Raw genomic sequence first — 17,651 nt, forward strand, 5'->3', positions numbered from 1 at the left:
ATTTTTTTTTTTTTCCCGGTTCCAGAATTAAACAAAGATTTAAATTATTTACAGTTTTCACATGTAATAAGATTATTAATGCTGGTCCCAAACTGGTCCAATGTGCAATCCTCAGTCAGCAGGTAACTGAACAGAGACTAGAAAAAATAATTTCTAAAAAAAGTCACTGAATCCAGGCAGTAGGAGTAAGCATGATTTTTCCAGTCATATCCTCATCTCTTCTTGTGCAATTACTTTCCCAAAACAGCTTTAATTAAAGCTGCTGCAATGGCTTCTCTCTAAGAATGTATGCCAACAGGCAGAGGTATACAGGACTGCAAGAGACTGCTTCCACCAAGTGCCCTTGGCAATCCCATCACGTAACCTTCTCCTCAGCCAACCAAGTTCTGACTTAAAAATTAAGTTTCAAAATTTTTCTCAGCTTTCCATCATGAAGAGCTGTCAGACCTGCACTAACCCACTGGAACAAAAACCTCATTTCCAAAATGAATGTATTTCTACTCTTGTACTCAGGTTGTGCATTAGTTTCAGCAGTTGCTTGTCGATGTGTCCACCACCCTGATGTACCTGCAGCATGTGTGTGCTCTGCCTTCATTTACCAAACCAAGTAGTCCCCTCTGCCCCTTGCTGCCAAAGCCAAAGGTGGCACCTGGCCGTGCCTCACTCCGGCAGCCAGCCCTTCCCATCACTGCCAGGAAAATGTGATGTGCCAAATGAAAGTTCAGCCTGATCTGATTTCTGCTGATACGTCCAAATCTTTCTTCTCCTCCACTGCTGAGCTCCCAGCTTCTAGCAGAAATTCTTGTTTTATTCCCCAAATACACAGCCTACTGCTCTGCACCGCTGAACATTATCCCATTTCCATGACTCCAGGACAAAGTCATCCAATTCCTTCCACACAACAGCCTCATTTGCCTCTTCTGGTGATGGTGCTTCCCAACTCAGTGTCATCAGCAAATTTAATTAGCAAATCCCTCTTTTTTGTGCCAGGATCATTAATTTAACTATAAAACAAAAGTCAATCCCTACTCTTGAGGATATCCATAAATGGTTTGCCAGTTGACTGATAGTTTTCCTTTCAGTACCACTTGTTTACATTCCCCTTGCTGCCTAATTCATCCCCACCTTACAATTCTTCTACACCACACTTGGCTAGATTAACAATTACTTCCCACTTTCTAAAGTAAGTGCTGGCAAAGGCAACACCTTTGTTTAAGAAATCATATTTCACTTTATTCCACTTTCCAGTTAGTCCCAAGTCTCACTTTTTCCCCCATTCTAAATCTGTTGTAAAACTTTACATGCTGTTTCGGTAAAATTAACAACTCCAATCACCTGGATCACCTTTCATTTCCCCTTCTAAATAGAGACATGTCAAAACAACTCACCATTCACACAAGACAACAGCAGACCCAATAAATTTTACTGGAAATCTCTGCTCCCAGCCCTGCAATCTCACCTACTGGTTCTTTCAGCGTTCTTGGATGCAGTATTCCAGTCACAGTGCATGGAGGTCTATGCCTCCACCTAAATACAACTACCTCATCTCACATCCGTATTCGTGCAATCTACCTTGCCTTTGCTTCTGATGATGCACATCAGAATAATCAAGAAAAAAAAAATTAAATTTGTAAAGTCATATCTTCATCAATTTTAATATTCCCTTCACTGATATGGCAGCACAGCCGTTGGCTATTTCATATCCTTCACAATATCTACCGTCTCATCCACTGGCAATCTAAAATAACCTGAAGAGTACTCCTAAAAAAGTGTTCTAGTGCTTAGATATGGTATTATGTAATTTCTAAAAGCCATACAGGTAGCACTCAGGCTGCCTCTTTAAGCTGAACTACTGAACAGAAACTAAGATTCTTGGCAATGATCCAGCAGAAGGTACCTTGAGAACAAGCCTAATAATTTCCAGTGGAACTAAGAAGGAAAAAGGACTTGAAAGCAGTGTTTTAGAAAAAGGAACACATAAATATAAGGGTTTAGTGGATAAACACCATCCAGTGGGCTGCAGTTCAAAATTATTTTATATAGCACTATAAAGGGTCATTTTACAGGCACAGTCAGGTTAAAACTCCTTATCCCAAGATGTTTACAGTCAGAATGAAAAGATTATATGTCTGGGGAGGAGAAACTGAAAGAAGGCATCACATGTAAAGTGAGACAAACCACTTCTAAAACATATATACTGTAGCTATATTTATCATGAAAAATATTACAAATAAATATGCATATTGCATTGTGATATTACAGTCAGGACAATGTGCAACCTATTACACTGCACTAACAGGAAATGGGCATGGCATCCAAGTTTATTACATGTTCTAAGTAGTCCTAGCCAAGAACCCAAACCCAAGAACTACAGGGCTTAAGCACTTATTATGAGAAAAGGGGTATCTGGTTACCTGGTTTGAAGCTTCAGTTTTGCCTATTATTTTTAACTGAACATGAAGAATTACTGAACCTGTTTGATTCAATATACTAGGCTACAGAGGTAAGCTACTTGTAGCTTTAGTTCAGAAACTGAAGAATAATGCTTGCAAACTAAGAAGGGATAAAACTGAAAGGGATGTTAAACCTATTTTTATGCCTGTGTGTAAAATACGGAAAGTAGCATTAACTTGTCTCAATTCCCATTCCTGGCTACTTTCTCTCTCACTCAAAATATTCTTCAAAAGAAAATCATGGAACCCATACCAAAATCGTCATACAACACATGAGAATTTGTAACCTAGTGTGATTTTTGCATACATACCCCAGACAAAGAAAGTAAAACAACTGCCAAGTAACTAGACAAAGGTGAAAACAAGAGCACAGGTTGGCATTTTTTGAACAGTAGCCATATTTTCCTTCTGCCACCTAGTGACCAATTTATTCAGGTAAGGGTAGCGTTTAAAATATACCATATTAAATGGAACACTTTCACAACTCTTCCTCTACCTCACAGCAGTAGTGCTACTAATCGCATTATTCCCAGAGACAAGTATTGTACAAGTCACGTTGTTGTGGGCTCCTTATAGTAAAGCCCTATAATGCTCATCACCAGAAAGCCTGGAGAGCAGAGTTCACCCTCATTAGAGCTAAGGCTTTGAAGGCTGCCTTACACAAGCACATCTGGTGAACCTGTCACACACCATGACTCCCAATTCCCTGTATAGCGGCCAGAACTGTAAATAATTTCACAGATCTTCAGAAGCTTTTTATAGCTTGCAGGATGCACACTTGTTATTTTAAATCTTATCAATCCAGGGTAGAGAGATTTCTAAAATGATTAAACTTGATCTGTGCAGTCACTCAGTGGCACTGCTGAAAACGTCCCTGGCCCTACCTACTGAGGGCAGGTAGGTAATAAGGGCTGGGATTACTTAATACTTTTCCTGTGTATCAGAAAAGCAATTCGTAATGGGAAAAACGTATCTCTGACTTCTTTCTGAGCTGTGAAGAAGCAACCTGTAATAGAAAGACCATGAAGGGACTAACCAAATTAATTTGGAAGAAAACTGGCCTAAATATTTTCTTATTCATCTGTCAAGATTTGTACAATACTGTGTGCCCCCATAGGAAGAGGCTTCTTGTACCTCTGCCAGGAAAGTAAAGCTGCTTCAGTACACTCTCAACTTGTATCATTTATACGACAGATTCCTTGGGTTCCTGGCACAGACTCCACAGTTAAATTTAAAAATGCAAGTGTCTCAGAAACAGCAATTTGCACCCAGACATTTTTTCAGCCACAAAACAGTCCTACCTTTGACATCACTACTTGATAGTGAATCACTGTTTCTCCTTTTCTTTCACTTCAGCACTGCTTCTTTGTCACGGGTCTTCAGTGGAAAGAATCTCTAACATATTCTAATTTAATCCTTTGGGTTTATTTTTAAAACAAAGCCTTTCCAAGATACATCTTTCTAAACACTATAATAAATGCAAAACCCTTTTCATACACTACAGAAAATGAAAGTGGCCAAGAGTTTGCATTTACTACATTTTCCTCAAATCACATATATAACTTCAAATAATTCAGCACAGATTTACCTAGCATCAATGGATTTACAGAACTGTCCTGGACTTCCAGGCACACCTAAATTTTACTATAGTATGGCAGAAGCAATGGTACTGTGGAACTTCATTCATAATGCTTAAAGTCTAGAGAAGGGCACTGGTCTCACTTTTGCACTTTTTACATGGAAACCTTTACAGAAGACCTAAATTAGATTCCTCTTTTTTTTTTTTCTTTTTAAAAGGGTGGGGGAGAAGGAGGAGAAGTGACTTTATGCCTGATTGACACTGACAGATTAGAGTCAAGCCCATGATCTAACTGAGATAAGAAGAAACACCCAGCAAAAGGCCAACATGCTTCCTCCCTATCAAAAAATCTGAAATCAAGACAGAGCAAACATGACAGAACTTTGCTTAATTTAGTGTCATTATTACTAAATATCCCCACAATACATGCTTTGTCCATGAGTCAATGGGAAAGCACCAATTTTTCTTGCACTGGATTATTGTGGCTTATTACTATCTGTATTAAATAGCTAACACTAAAAATGTTTCCCTTTGCCACCTGCTGCATCGTAACTCCTCCCCGCCATGTTCTTTCCCACTTCTTACCTTGTCATCTCTTCCTCTAGCTCTAGATTCCCTTTCACGACTGCCTGAAGACTTCTCACTCTTGGATACCGCATGTGCTCTGCCTGCAGGCCCACGGGGCTGCAGGCCTGGTGATTCTTTCCTCAAAGGTTTTACATCTCGGTTGGGACGTTTTATCTGAGGTGGAGCCCTAACAACAAGTAACCACAACAAAAGCATGCTAAAAACAGTGAAAAAAGAGCAACAGGAAGAAGAAAGGAGTCTTAATATTTCATAATTTCCCCTAGTGCATTATTCCTAAAGCTGGCAAGCCCCTAAGTCTTATCTACCTATATCTGCAAATCAAACAACATATCAACAATGTCCGGCAACACTGCTGGATGCAAGTGCTACATTTTGCTTTGTATATGTTTTTATCAAACTTAACAGCATGGAAGAGTTGCTGATTTTCCTTACTTATTTGCACAAGATTTAAATTTCAGCTTCAAAAAGCAGATGAACTATTGGGCCTTTATGTCTAAGAAAGATACAAGAATAAATATGTCTTGCACTTCATGTAACATTACGACAAACATTCTGATAATAATTTCTACCACTTACAAAAGTAACCAGCGTTAATATAATTTTACACTTTACATTCTTGGGGTATTTTGAAAAGTGAAGATCCGTTTGTTTGATAATCATAAAGCACATAAATTTACAAATAAACTTGGCACTTCTTTCTGTTAACCAAGATCTCTCATTTTACTTTGTTCCTTTGCTTATGTGAGTATACACACATTAAAATTCTTTGCTATTATAATGTTAGAAAAATGTTGGCATGATAAATGTTATTCTTGACTTTAAATTGCATTTGTTTTTTTCAACAACCTGTGTCAAGCTCTATTAGGGTGAATACAGGGATTTCAGAAAATTCACAAGCATCTATTTTGAGAAAACTATTAGCTAACTAAAGTTACCTTAAAGGTGGTTACAGAAGAGAAACACCATGTATAACAACATGTTTAGCAGTAAAACAAACCAATGGATTAAAGAGAGGTCATATTATCTGTAGCAAGGGAACGATTTCTAACCACCGTGCCCTTCAGGATCCTTCAGTTCCAGCTCCTTACTAACTCCTCAGCCATCAATGAATTCAACTGCTTAAATAAACTGAAATGGAAGAGTTTTCTCCCTGCACACGAGAAAGGCAACTGTCACTAAAAGCCCACTTACCTCTCCAGCAGAGTCTAGTTCCAGGCACTTAGCTAGTCACTCCTCCCAGAATAAAGAAGGGGCTTTCTTTAGAACTTCAGCAATAAATCTGACTGTAGTTCAATTACTTTTTTCCCCAGTTAATTATATTTATTCTTTATTACAGATGTCTAAGGGGTAAATGAAATGTGATTTTCATGTAACAAATGCATTCAAAAAAGAACATAAAATTACGGTGACCCAACTTTCTTCTACCCACTCTCATTACCTGTGTTCAGCTGGAACAGGAGGGGGCCAAACAGCGGGATCTCTAAAAGGCTCATCTTGACAGGATACAGGGATATCTGCAGGTCTGTCCATTTTAAAACTCTCTAAAGTGCTGACAATGCTCTTAACTTGTTCATATTCTTCAACTAATTCTTGTCGGACCTTGAGAAATACATATATTATTTTAAAATTGTTACAATTCAAACTTTTTTAAAAAAAAAAACAAAAAACACAGAAAGTACCTCAAAACATACACTACCCTCAGAAGCTGGGACTCCCAAGCCTTTCCATTCACAAACCCCACACCTATCAGGCTGACAATAGATCTTTAACCACAGCATAAGCAATTGAATCTCTGTTGAGTTTATCTTCCTGCTTGTAAATGTCATGACCAGACATGATTGCTAACGCAGGGATCACTCTTCCATAACACGTGCTGATGCTTAGATTTATGTGTGCATGTTGACATGTATGCACACATACTTCTATACTAATAAGGGTGCCGTTGGCAGTTCTTCAACATATTTGCTACTATTCTGTCATAGAACTTCTCTGATTACAGTCTCAAAGGTCCTAGTTATAAAACTGGCTAATTAATCAAAATATAATATTACAAAATTGACTTTGTGAGGGGCACAACATCACCATACAGTTAAATCACAAGCCAATTCTTTGGCAAATTGCAAAGATTAAAACAGAAGATGGGAACTTTAACACCCATAGCATAAGTTCAAATGGTAAGTAAAGTAAGTGCAATAAAAATGAGAGGAAATTATGTCTCAGAAATAAATCAGGTTGCACAATTATGCAGCTGAATTTTATACTTAAAGTTTCTATTGCCACTAGTCAGGGAATTAGAACTACTGCAATAATTTCAAGATTATTTACTTGGTATTTGTTCATTTCAATTTTTTTCCATGAAGCCTAGGAAAAATAAAAATCTGTTTAGAAATTTTCTAAGTTTTAAGTGATATGGCTTATTACAAGCTCAAGTTTTGTATGCTAAGGTCACTGGTACATACCAGCAGCAAAAACTGCATTGTACTTTCTTACTCAGAAACATAAGCTCTCTGCATTAGCTTAAGATGTGCTAGGATTCACCTGAGTGCACTTGTACTGCATTTTACCAGTCTTCCTCCTACCACTCAACGATGCTTTCCATCCTTTGGGATCAACCTCCATGCTTGCTTTGGTTTTTACTTGCTCAGGGGTCATAATACCCAGATGTCACCTCTTCACTGAGGTGTTGGTGCACAGCTAAAACTAATTCATGCATTGCTGTGAACACCTGGAAATCAGTACTGGCACTCTGCAGCTAGGATTACCTTAGGCCAATGTGAATCTTACCAGTTACAGGCTCACAGCTGGAGCTACAGAGACATCCTGAACCTTTCCATCCACTGGGAAAGTACATAGCCTCTAAAAGCTCTTGTGAAGAAACACTATACTGAGGATATTTACAGGCTGCCACTAGGCACACTACTGAGCAAGGCTACAACTAGCATACGCTGCAAGGCTGAATCAAAAGCCAGAATCTGAAGTGAGCTTACAAGAAAGCCAAGGAAAGACACCAGGCACCCAGCTGCTCTCATGTCATGCGTCCATGTGAAAAAGAGCTGGGAAGAATATTGCCTGGGAATGCTGCAACAAGGCTTCACGTTGTGGCAAACAGATGAAGGCAACTGAGGACAGTATTGACAGATGCCAGTGATGTTCCCTGAAATCCAGACTCTCTTTGCTGTCCAGATTCTGAGTAATCGAGAGGATCCGGAGAATGGAAGTTTGCAAATCCAGCCTGTCTGCTGAGGCTATAACAGCAGCAAATCAGGGAACTAGTACTAAACAGCATTGCATCTTATGACTTTTCTTCCTAATGGTGCTTTCTGGTGAAAAGATGTGGCCACTAGCCTGAGATCTTCCCGTCTTCCTGCATGCTTGCAAAGGAACCATGCTGGGCACATGCAGGGTGCTGTATCTTGTCAGCACACTTTCAGAAGCATGCCTCTTCCAGCCTGATTTTCACCTGCTCATCCCATTTCTCTCTCCCATTCTCATTTCCCCTCTCAGAATGGCATCTTTCCACACCTGCCCCACTCTACATATTCAAAACAGCAGCAGCAGCCCCCCACTTTTGGTGGGGCAACTTCAAGAGAGAAAATGCTATCTGACATAACTGTTTGGTGGGTAAGGTGCATAAAAGAATGAGCGATTAAATCAACAGCACTCAGCAACAAACACACATCACCTCTTTGTGGAAGCTACACTTCTCCTAAAATACTACCAGGTACTTTCCACAGCAACGCATCATTCTGCTCTGTAATATTTTCCAGGAATTTTCCCACTACGGGAACAAATTAGGAGATTTCAGCAGCACAAAGAAATTCTTCTCTGATTTAAAACCCTGTTTAAGAAGAATATATGTGACTGTCATCAGCAAGATACCAGTAAGGACAGAGGCAAAGTGAAGGGTAAATCCCCAGGACCCTGCACAGTTCTTGCAACACTGCATTTACTTCACCAGGAGCTCTATATGCATCTATACAAAAGGAGCCTGAGGTATGGGAAGAGCTTGATGATTTCAGAGGGCAAAGCAGCCTTCTTGCTTGTTCCAGATGGGGTAGCTGTATCTTGCTACAGACACAGGACATCCAGCTCAGGCAGGATTGCTCTAGTAAAGACAGTCAATGCTAGACATGCCAGCCCTGCTTTCCTCTTTTTGCTTTCTCATCACACAATCAGCAGACAAAACCCCCAGTGCAAGAACTTCCAGCTGAGTTACAAAAGTGATTGATTACTAACTTGGTTCCTTCAAACTGTCTAACACACATCCCTCCTGTCCAAAAATAAATCCAGCCAAACAGCTGCTGTGAGGTACAAAGGAATGATCAAGCATAAATCCTCCAGGGCACCACTCCATGAGCAGCAGACGCTTCCTACTCCAGTGCTCCAGGAATACAGACAGGATTCCTCCTATCACCCTTCCAACATATGTGGAAAAGTTGGTGGAAAACAACTTGCCAGCACTGAGGGCTGGAGTGCTGTCTTACAGCTCTCTTAGACCACCAAGGAGGATGGCATCTGAAAATTGAGAGAAAGTGAGTCTTTGATGCCTTGGAAGCTGAAAACAGATGAACGACTGCCGGCCATCTCTTACCCAGACCTGAGCAGCCAAACTCTGAAATACACACCCTTGCCACTTACTCAGTAACTGGCAAACCAACTAACATAAACCCCTCAGTGTACTCAGACAACAGGACCACAAAGGAAAACCAGCTGATAAATTCCTAGAGGCCTTAAAGAAACCAAGTGAGATGAAACAGGTGCAGAAAGAGTTTCTTGCAGCTGAGAAACAAATAAGCCAGACATGAGCCAAGAAGGGCTGTGCCGTAATTATGGAGGTGACTGAGCACTGCCTTTGAGTGATCAGTGCTACTCTGAAGTAACCTCAGAAAGCCACAAACAGGAAAATCTCTGATCTGGACTCACCCAGTCTTTTTGCCCTCCGTCACACCCTTCCCTGGGGTGCCAGAGTCCTCAGGGGGTTCCAGCTCAGGTTCCAGAGAACCTGAAAAAAGCTTTTAGGTTATTCACGTTCAAGCAGTTTCAGAAGATAGCGTGGGCCAAGTTAACAGCTCACCACTGCCAAATTGGAAGATCTTGCTTCTCACTCTTTCTCCCCAACCACACTCTGCCACTGCTCTTTTGGATTCAATTCTGGCATGTCAATACAGTAGCCCAGCTTGTTAAAATGGCAGCAAATTAGCCTAGAAGGGTAAAAAGAAAATAAAGGACACTTTTGTTGGGTTAGCAAGCTGCACTGGCTCGCTACCCTGTGATCAGGTGAATCCCAGGACAAAGAATGGCAGAGTGCAGAAGAGGGAGAGAAGCCGGTACAGCTGGAGGGAAGACTAGGTGGGGAAGAGCTTGGCCTCTCTGGGCATGGCAGGATGTTAACTGGGTTCAGCTACCGTGGGACACTGCCTGCTCCCCAGGGCCACGCTCTGGTCCACCAGCGACCCCTACCAGCCACATCACCTCCTCCACAGAAGCAGCGTCATGGGCACTCGGTGATGATGGTAAGCCTGATAAAAAGCCTTTCAGCCCAGTGGGTGGCTTCACAGCTTTGTTTTGACGTTCCAGCCCTAAGGATTTACAGGAACCAAGCAGAAAACACATCCTAACATATAGGTATAAAACCCAGTGACCAAGAGTTGAGTTCACTCTTTCTTAGTGGTGGTTCCAGAAACCATTTCAGTGAGTTACTCTGTATTTCACAATCTGGCAACTGTTGTACCTTTGGCATCACCAGCTTTTATTTGCTATGCTAGAGCTTGTACTTCTACACAGCTTACCATAGCAATAAGAACGGGTATTTGTACTTTCATAAATACAAATAATGGGGGGTGTGGGGGGGTGGGGGGTGTGTGTGTGTCATGGTTTATTTTTTTGTTTGTTTGTTTTAAATTATACCATGCTGGAACAAAACCAATCAAGTTTCTATAAAGGTGTTTTCCAAACCTGAAATTACTGCCTGCAGTGTGTTAGTTATTCAACAAGCTCCATTTTAAAAAAGTGAAAATAACAATTCCCTAAACCATACCCAAAACGGATGCCTCTTAATACAGTCTGATCCCATGGAGCAAAAGTATAGCTCCTGTAATCCCAGTTCTTTGAGTTACCTGCAGAATATACCTAATTACTCATGAAGTAACCTACAAAGTGTTAATAAAGCAAGCATGAAGCAGAAACAACACAAGTATAGATTGACCGAAACGTGTTTAAAATTAAAAAAGTAAAATGATCCTTTATTCTTTAAGCAAGAATACAGTTCACCTAATCACCTGCTGCAATGACCATGGTCAGTAAGGGTGCCTTTCTGGCTGCTCCAAGCATTCTGAGGATCACTAAACTCCTGCCTCAGCTCTGGCTGAGGCTCCTGTGCTCTCAGATATTGTGCAACACGGAGCACACGGTTATAACATGCAGCAGGTTTTGCTCGACAGCCACTGGCCTTGTCATAAGCCAGTACTATCTCCCGGGGGCATGCTCTGCTGTCATTCTGCAGCTGCTGAACTGTCACTGAAGCAGCTCTTTCCTTCAAGCCAGCTGTCTAGTAAAAAGACTGCCACAGCCAAGAAACTCTCTCAGAATAAACAGGGGGAATGTCAACACAAGTAAAGTTCACAGTAGCGGTCATGAGAATAGACCTACCTTTTACTGTTGTTAAGTAGAAAAAGAGATGAGTTGCTTCTGATTTTGAGTCTTTCCAGTTTCAGCCTGCATTTACATGGATGAATATACCTACATGTCAGCCAAATCTCAAAGCACAACAAAGAAGTAACTTTTTCAAAAGAGCTTGAAGGCCCAGGAGCGAGGATAAGTATGGAGCTACACTCAGCTACCCAAGAGAAAGCTGGGAACTCCCTGGATGCAAATCAAATAAGGGTCTCAAGAGCAGGTCACCCTTGATATCCCCAAGCCAAGCTAGTTACCAGACAATTGATGACAATGAATTTTCCAAAGGGTCACAGGAGTTCTTATGTTGTCACACCGCTGCTTTGGTGGACCCTCCAGGATGCTTCTTTTGCGCTTTTGAAGTTCTTCAGGTTGTGCCAGACTAGTAACACAATCCCTCTCCCCCAATCAGCACTGATTTTGAAGTCCCAGAAGCAGTATTGCAGCAAGTGGAACTGAGCCAGTCAGTTGTTCCCAGGGGAACAGATGATGCACATTTGCATTCTTCCTCCTCACAACTATCAGCACCAAGCAGAAGAAACCCTTGAAACCTGGGTGCCCAGTTGCAAAGCTGAAGCTGTCTGACTGTGCGACATGAAATACAAGTGACCAAATACTTGCACAGAATATCATTCTGTCCAGACCAACCTGTAGAAATTTGAAAACGATGACACCTAAGCAGAGAGAGGTAGATCAAGAGTGTTTGGGAGTCTGACCCAAAATCCCAACCACTTCTGGTTCACCTCTGCTCTACATTGCTCAATAAACTTCTGGAAAAATCCCGTGTAGTATGCAGGCAACAAAACAGATCAACCGAGTGTGAGGCACCTATTTAGGATGGAGCACCCACTGCAGAGAAGTGACCAGATAGAGAGAACAATGGTTCATGTAACAGGTACGAGCTGGTCAGCTGCAGAGCTGTAACTATTCTTTGAGATGGTGCTTGTATGAATGTTCCTGTTTTGAAAGGGAACATGTATGACAACAACTGAAACTGAGTTCACTGCCTCAGAAGTACCAGCAGGACAAACACCTGTTCATGAGCTGTGCACAAACGTAGAGAAAGGAAGGACATGCTTCATACTGCCAGGTCCCCTCAGCAGCAGTGTGCCACGAATCCTTCAGGAGGTTCAAGATTGTGAATGTGCATGCAGACAGTACATCTCAGAGAAAGACTGGTTTAAATAACAACCTTCTCCTCTGAGCACGGACGCTCATGCAGTGGACTGCTCCCAACTGTAAAAGCTCTACCTACACGCTGTCTGCTAGAGATTGCTAAACTCCACCTCCAAAAGGTTCCAGTGCTGGTATCCTCCTCAGAGGGTGGAGAAGCTGAAGAACCTAAAGAACAGGCTAGTTCCATATGCCAGCAGAGGCAGAATTTCATGTAAAAATTAACTGTATTCACCCCCTAACCATGACGTAAGGGCTGCTTTGCTTCTCCTGCCACTAAGAGGCATACAGGTATGGGAATCTTTTGCTTCTGCACATTACTGGTACCAAGTGGGCTAGACCTGAATTTTGCTAAACTTACGTAATGTGTATGGCATAACTCTCTTCATGAGAATGATCTAAGAAGAATATCTAAATATTATTTTAATATTGTGAATGAGTGTTTCTTGTGATCCAACTTTTAGTTTCATTTTTTTCAGAAAAGGCTGTCTCTCAGACAGCTACTGAATGTTACTGACAGTTGGGATGTAGCTACTGTTGGAGCTGGAAAGCAGTGCTAACATCCAGATCATCAGACTTCCTCTTAGTCTGTCTCAAGGAGTGAGAAAGCACAACAATTATTTATCAGGAGTCAGAAAGAAAGCAAGCCTACCTCTATAGGTCTCACCAAACCATTCAGGTGCAGGTATGGAAAAGCTAGTGATTCCAGGGCTGCATTGTTTGCTCTCAGGCCTATATAATTTTGTTCCCAGTGCTAAGGATAGTCCCATAAATGAGCAAGAAGGCAAACAGCCTGGGGATGAAGCACTTGTTTTATTTAATCACGCTTCTTACTTTTTGGTGTTTGTCCCTGAGCTGGGGCTGGCACCAGTAATGGCAAAGCAGTATTCTGACAAAACTCATCTGCCGCTACCGTGTTTGGAAATTTCAGAATTAACATGAGTGCACAGCATGACAGGCACTACCCCACCTCCTGCTGATCTTCCTGGGGACAGTTCTCTAAAGCATTTATGGGACACTGTCAGGGGCCATTCTGTTTTTACCTAAAAGGGATAATATCTGAGAAGGTGCCAACGTCAGATCCTCTGCTAAGGAGCTAGCTGCCTTCCCCAGGGAAAAATCCTGGAAACTGTGTTAATGGTCCTTTTTCATTTGAGGCTGCCTCCAACGTACAGCACACATTCTATGGTGCACAGGCTTCTCCGAAGCAGTTCAAACAACACACAACATGACTAGACTTGAAGTAACCTTCACAAGATAAGAACTGTTAAAAGTTTAATGGAAGAATCAATGTAATCGGAGGAAACACTAGAAGTGAAGGCAATGCAGTGATGCAGCTGCCAAACATGGAAAGCCTCATGTTCTACCTTCACATCAGCTACAAGTTCTGCAGGAACTAAGGACACGCATGGGGAACCAATGCCTCGTATCAGCATCCCCTGGGGTGGGGAAGAGCTTGAATACAAGTACTTGAATGTGAATATCTCCTGTACAACATTCAGCTTATTACATCACCAGGAAAGCTTGGCACTACCACTGCCACTTGTACACGCACATGCTTTGCAGACAAGCTATTAATAAGCAGACAGACTTCTACAGTTCTATGATAAACACCCACGAATAGTATTGTCATTACCAAATGATCGCTGACAGTGTGGTAGCTATCAGGACACAAGATACTCTATGTTAGTGTCAGATGTTTTAAGCACAAAAACATAACCAAAGCACCTGCTGCAATCAAAAGGTAAAATTTGCTTCTGTTTTTAAGTAACATCATTTAAACATATGATATTTAGAAAAACTCTTCTTGAAATAATCTCTTCAGCTACTTACTGCAAAACTACATGTTTTACAGGGGCTATGTTCTTCTTTAGAAGCCTAATATTTATGTAACATGAATCTTTCTTCTGGATTATGCTTTTATATGTTTATCCTCCTTTTTTTTCTTTTTTTTTTTTCGATGGAACACGTTTTGTGCAATGAAAAATGGGACCACAAAATGTAAGGAAGACTTAAATACTGTAAGTGCTAAATGGGGGTTCTTACATTTCACTTGCAGGTTACTTCCTTGGCTTCAACAGTACTCTGCTTAGCAGGGAGATGCAAGACTCCAACTAAGGGTATTACTTGGATTTTTAGAAACGTGATCCAAATTTGCACACTGCAGCACTATAGTTAACCGCTACTCAGACAACCATTCTAGTGATACTAACCCATCCACCCACATCTTAGTTTACGGGACATTAGATGGTCAAAAGATAAAACAGCAAAAGGAAGTTTTCAGCAAAACAGTTTTTCCAAAGTATGCAATCACACACCAACAAACCAGCGATTAACCAGACATCCTAAGTGAAAACAACAAAAAAATTGATTCAATTAGAGCAAAAGGATTCCTTCTGAACGCATCACAAAAATTATTTTCCCATAAATATCAACAAAATATTGTAAAAGAAATGTTGTAAACTTAACTGAAATATACGTCCTCCACATTTTAAAAGGTTTGGGAAACACAGTGTGTTTTTCAAATATCAAGTAATAAAATAAAGACAACCTTATTTCACCCTACCTGTTGCCATTTGCCCTTAATTGCTGGATCTCTGATTGACTGGCAATGTCTCTGGATTTGCTGGATGACACCCTGGTAATACACCATAGAAGAGTCATAATTCCCAAGGAGTGCATATTCTCTTCCTTTTTTGGCATTATCGCAAATCTCTGCTAAATTCATCTTCCCTCAGAAATCTAAAAGAGAACATAATCATCAGAAAAATTAATTTTACATGCTGTAGAATAATTCAGACCATGACACTTTAGTTTTATTTTTTCTCTGATAGCTGAATTGTGTCTTTCCGCTCCCCATTCCCATCCAGTCCCCCTCTTTTTCAACCATTTAGCTCTGGAGCATCTCTTTACTAGCCTAAGGTTTGAGATCATGAATCGTAACTCTTTTATAGTGATAAAAAACACTACTACTTTGCTGCCTTAGGCCCCAGTCCTGTTAAATTAATGCAGGAAAATTAAATGCCCTGCCCACACTGAACCTAACAAGCCAAACTAATTTGTAGATCACCACAATATATTAGCAGCCATCAACCCGTGAATCACAAATCACACGAGGCATTAAATTGCTTTTTATACTGTTGTATTACATACGTGCCTAAATGTGCCAACCAGCATCAGGGAAGTCTGTACTTAGCACTTTCAAGAGCCCTCACCCTAATGAGATTACAATACGGTTGAATGACAGCTCTACTATAGACAAAGTTGAGAGCCTCATTCCGTTTAAATATTCTTTCAAAGTACTCCAACATCCACATGCTGACTTGGATTTTTTTCATTAAATTTAACATGTCACTTTGGGATTTATGGCAGAGTTAGCAATCCAAATTTAAGATTTCTTAAAACAGTGATTCCCAAAGTACAACCTTCCCCCGGTTCCCAAAACGATTTAAGATTTACAAATTTTACTAACTTTTTTATACAAGTAGTAAATCGCAGCATGACTTTAAGGCAAATTCATAGCCCACCTTTTCCCAGTCGCCATTCAAGAAATCAATATTAAACAGCACATTCAAAAGTGAGCTATGCTGTACAGCTAGGTTTGTAGTTAATGTTCAAGATCGAAGCAGTGCCTGCCCCTTTATCTGAACCCCAAATGACCCAAAGTCTAGGTCCTTACCACACAAAAAGAGCATCAGTTCCTTTCCCTTGCACTCTGACTCAGGATGGGTGGGGTCCCTGACATTCACCCAGATAAAAACTTCTGGAAATCAAAAATAAAAAATTATGATTCATAGCTACGCAATGTTGCATCGACCAAGGGGGAAGAAGCCAGCTCGGGAGGGTCGTCCACTAGCTGCATCGAGAGTTTGGCAAGACCAAGGTGGTGGAGAAGAAACAGGGAAGGAGAAATAGAACCAGAGGGGGAGAGAGCAGGGTGCAGGGCCTGGCACAGCACACAGTTCAGTTCAGGCTTGCACAGCTGAAGATAGCCCATGATATGGGGTGTATGCAGTAGCAGCAGGCGGTAGCAGAGAGAAGCCAGAACAGGGAGAAACAACCTTTTACATCCTAGTGAGTTATAAAAATGTTAGTAGTTTTTATAGAACAGATAAGACAAGATCAAGATGGCATTAAGAAGGAGGTAGCTTATGCCCTTGTATTCCCTTGTGCTTCACAAAATTCAAACCTCTGACTATAAGTTAAACATATAACCACATAACCTTCACTCCACCCTACCTGAGCGCTGCCTATAGCACACACTCTGCCTCTCAACTGTGCCAAACTAATGGTCCTCACTGCTGCCTGCAGCTGCACACCAGGTCTGCTCCACCACTTCTTCACTCCCACTCCCTGCAACTAAGCCAAGGAAACCTGCTACCCTCACTTAAACCCACAGGTCACACTGCTTCCACATGGCGGAAGCCTGTGATGGCAAGAACGCGCTGTGACCCCATGGCTGGCACTTCACTGAGCACAGCAAGATGCATGGGGGCTAACTTGCTCTCATGCCGTGCCACACATTTCAGCATGCAGATCATTCTCGTGGGCTGTTATGAACTTCTGGGAAGCAGCAGAACTAAGGTGGAATGGGCTGCCACCCTAATTTTGTTTTCTCTTGGTGCTGAGGAAGGGCAGGATACATCATTGGAAAGCTCTAGCTCTATGGCAATTAAGGTGATTTAATTTTAAAATACAGAAGATGATGACTGATAGGAAAAAATTATATCACTTGCACTGGCCTGGAAATGGATAAAAAGATAGGAACTGAATATAGGTTACAGCCCATTTAGATCTGATGAGTCAACTTATAAATTAACAAAACACCACCTGGGGCAGAATCCATTGCCCTGTCTTCAAACACATCCAAGCTAGGATCTGCTACACAACCAGCTTGTCCCCATAAGGAAAACAGTTCTCAAACCTCTGGAGGTTTTCCCCAGATGTAGCAAAAAAGCGAGTAAATAAAACATTTCTAAGGAACTGCTGCATTCAATTCCTAGAAATCCATTAAACACAACACATACTTACTTCAGCAATCTATTGTATCTGTTTATTACAGCTGGTGCCCACCCTGCAAGTGTGTATTTAACTCCCTTTTGCCTTAAGAGGGCTGAAACTCACATCGAGCTCCCCTTAATCCCCAGAAGAGTGCCCCAATCACCAGAGCAGACAACCCCCTTGTC

At 41.3% G+C, this 17,651-nt stretch overlaps 1 protein-coding gene across 7 annotated transcripts in view; it reads right to left on the minus strand.

The window, feature by feature from the left end:
- Positions 1-17,651, minus strand: part of KATNAL1 (katanin catalytic subunit A1 like 1) — a 41,794-nt gene that overhangs the window by 17,370 nt on the left and 6,773 nt on the right. For 3 of the 7 annotated variants that reach the window (XM_075084697.1, XM_075084646.1, XM_075084655.1), the window contains exons 3-6: positions 16,145-16,228; positions 15,032-15,207; positions 6,059-6,219; positions 4,618-4,816 (exon numbers count right to left, since the gene is read on the minus strand). In XM_075084697.1, coding sequence (XP_074940798.1) covers positions 4,618-4,816; positions 6,059-6,219; positions 15,032-15,193 — 522 coding nt within the window. In that variant the 5' untranslated portion in view covers positions 15,194-15,207; positions 16,145-16,228. The remainder of the gene's footprint in view (positions 1-4,617; positions 4,817-6,058; positions 6,220-15,031; positions 15,208-16,144; positions 16,229-17,651) is intronic. The other 4 variants (XM_075084659.1, XM_075084679.1, XM_075084669.1 and 1 more) reach the window with 2 other exon arrangements.

This window comes from Phalacrocorax aristotelis, chromosome 1 (assembly GCF_949628215.1).
Source record: "Phalacrocorax aristotelis chromosome 1, bGulAri2.1, whole genome shotgun sequence".
Taxonomy (NCBI): Eukaryota; Metazoa; Chordata; class Aves; order Suliformes; family Phalacrocoracidae; genus Phalacrocorax; species Phalacrocorax aristotelis.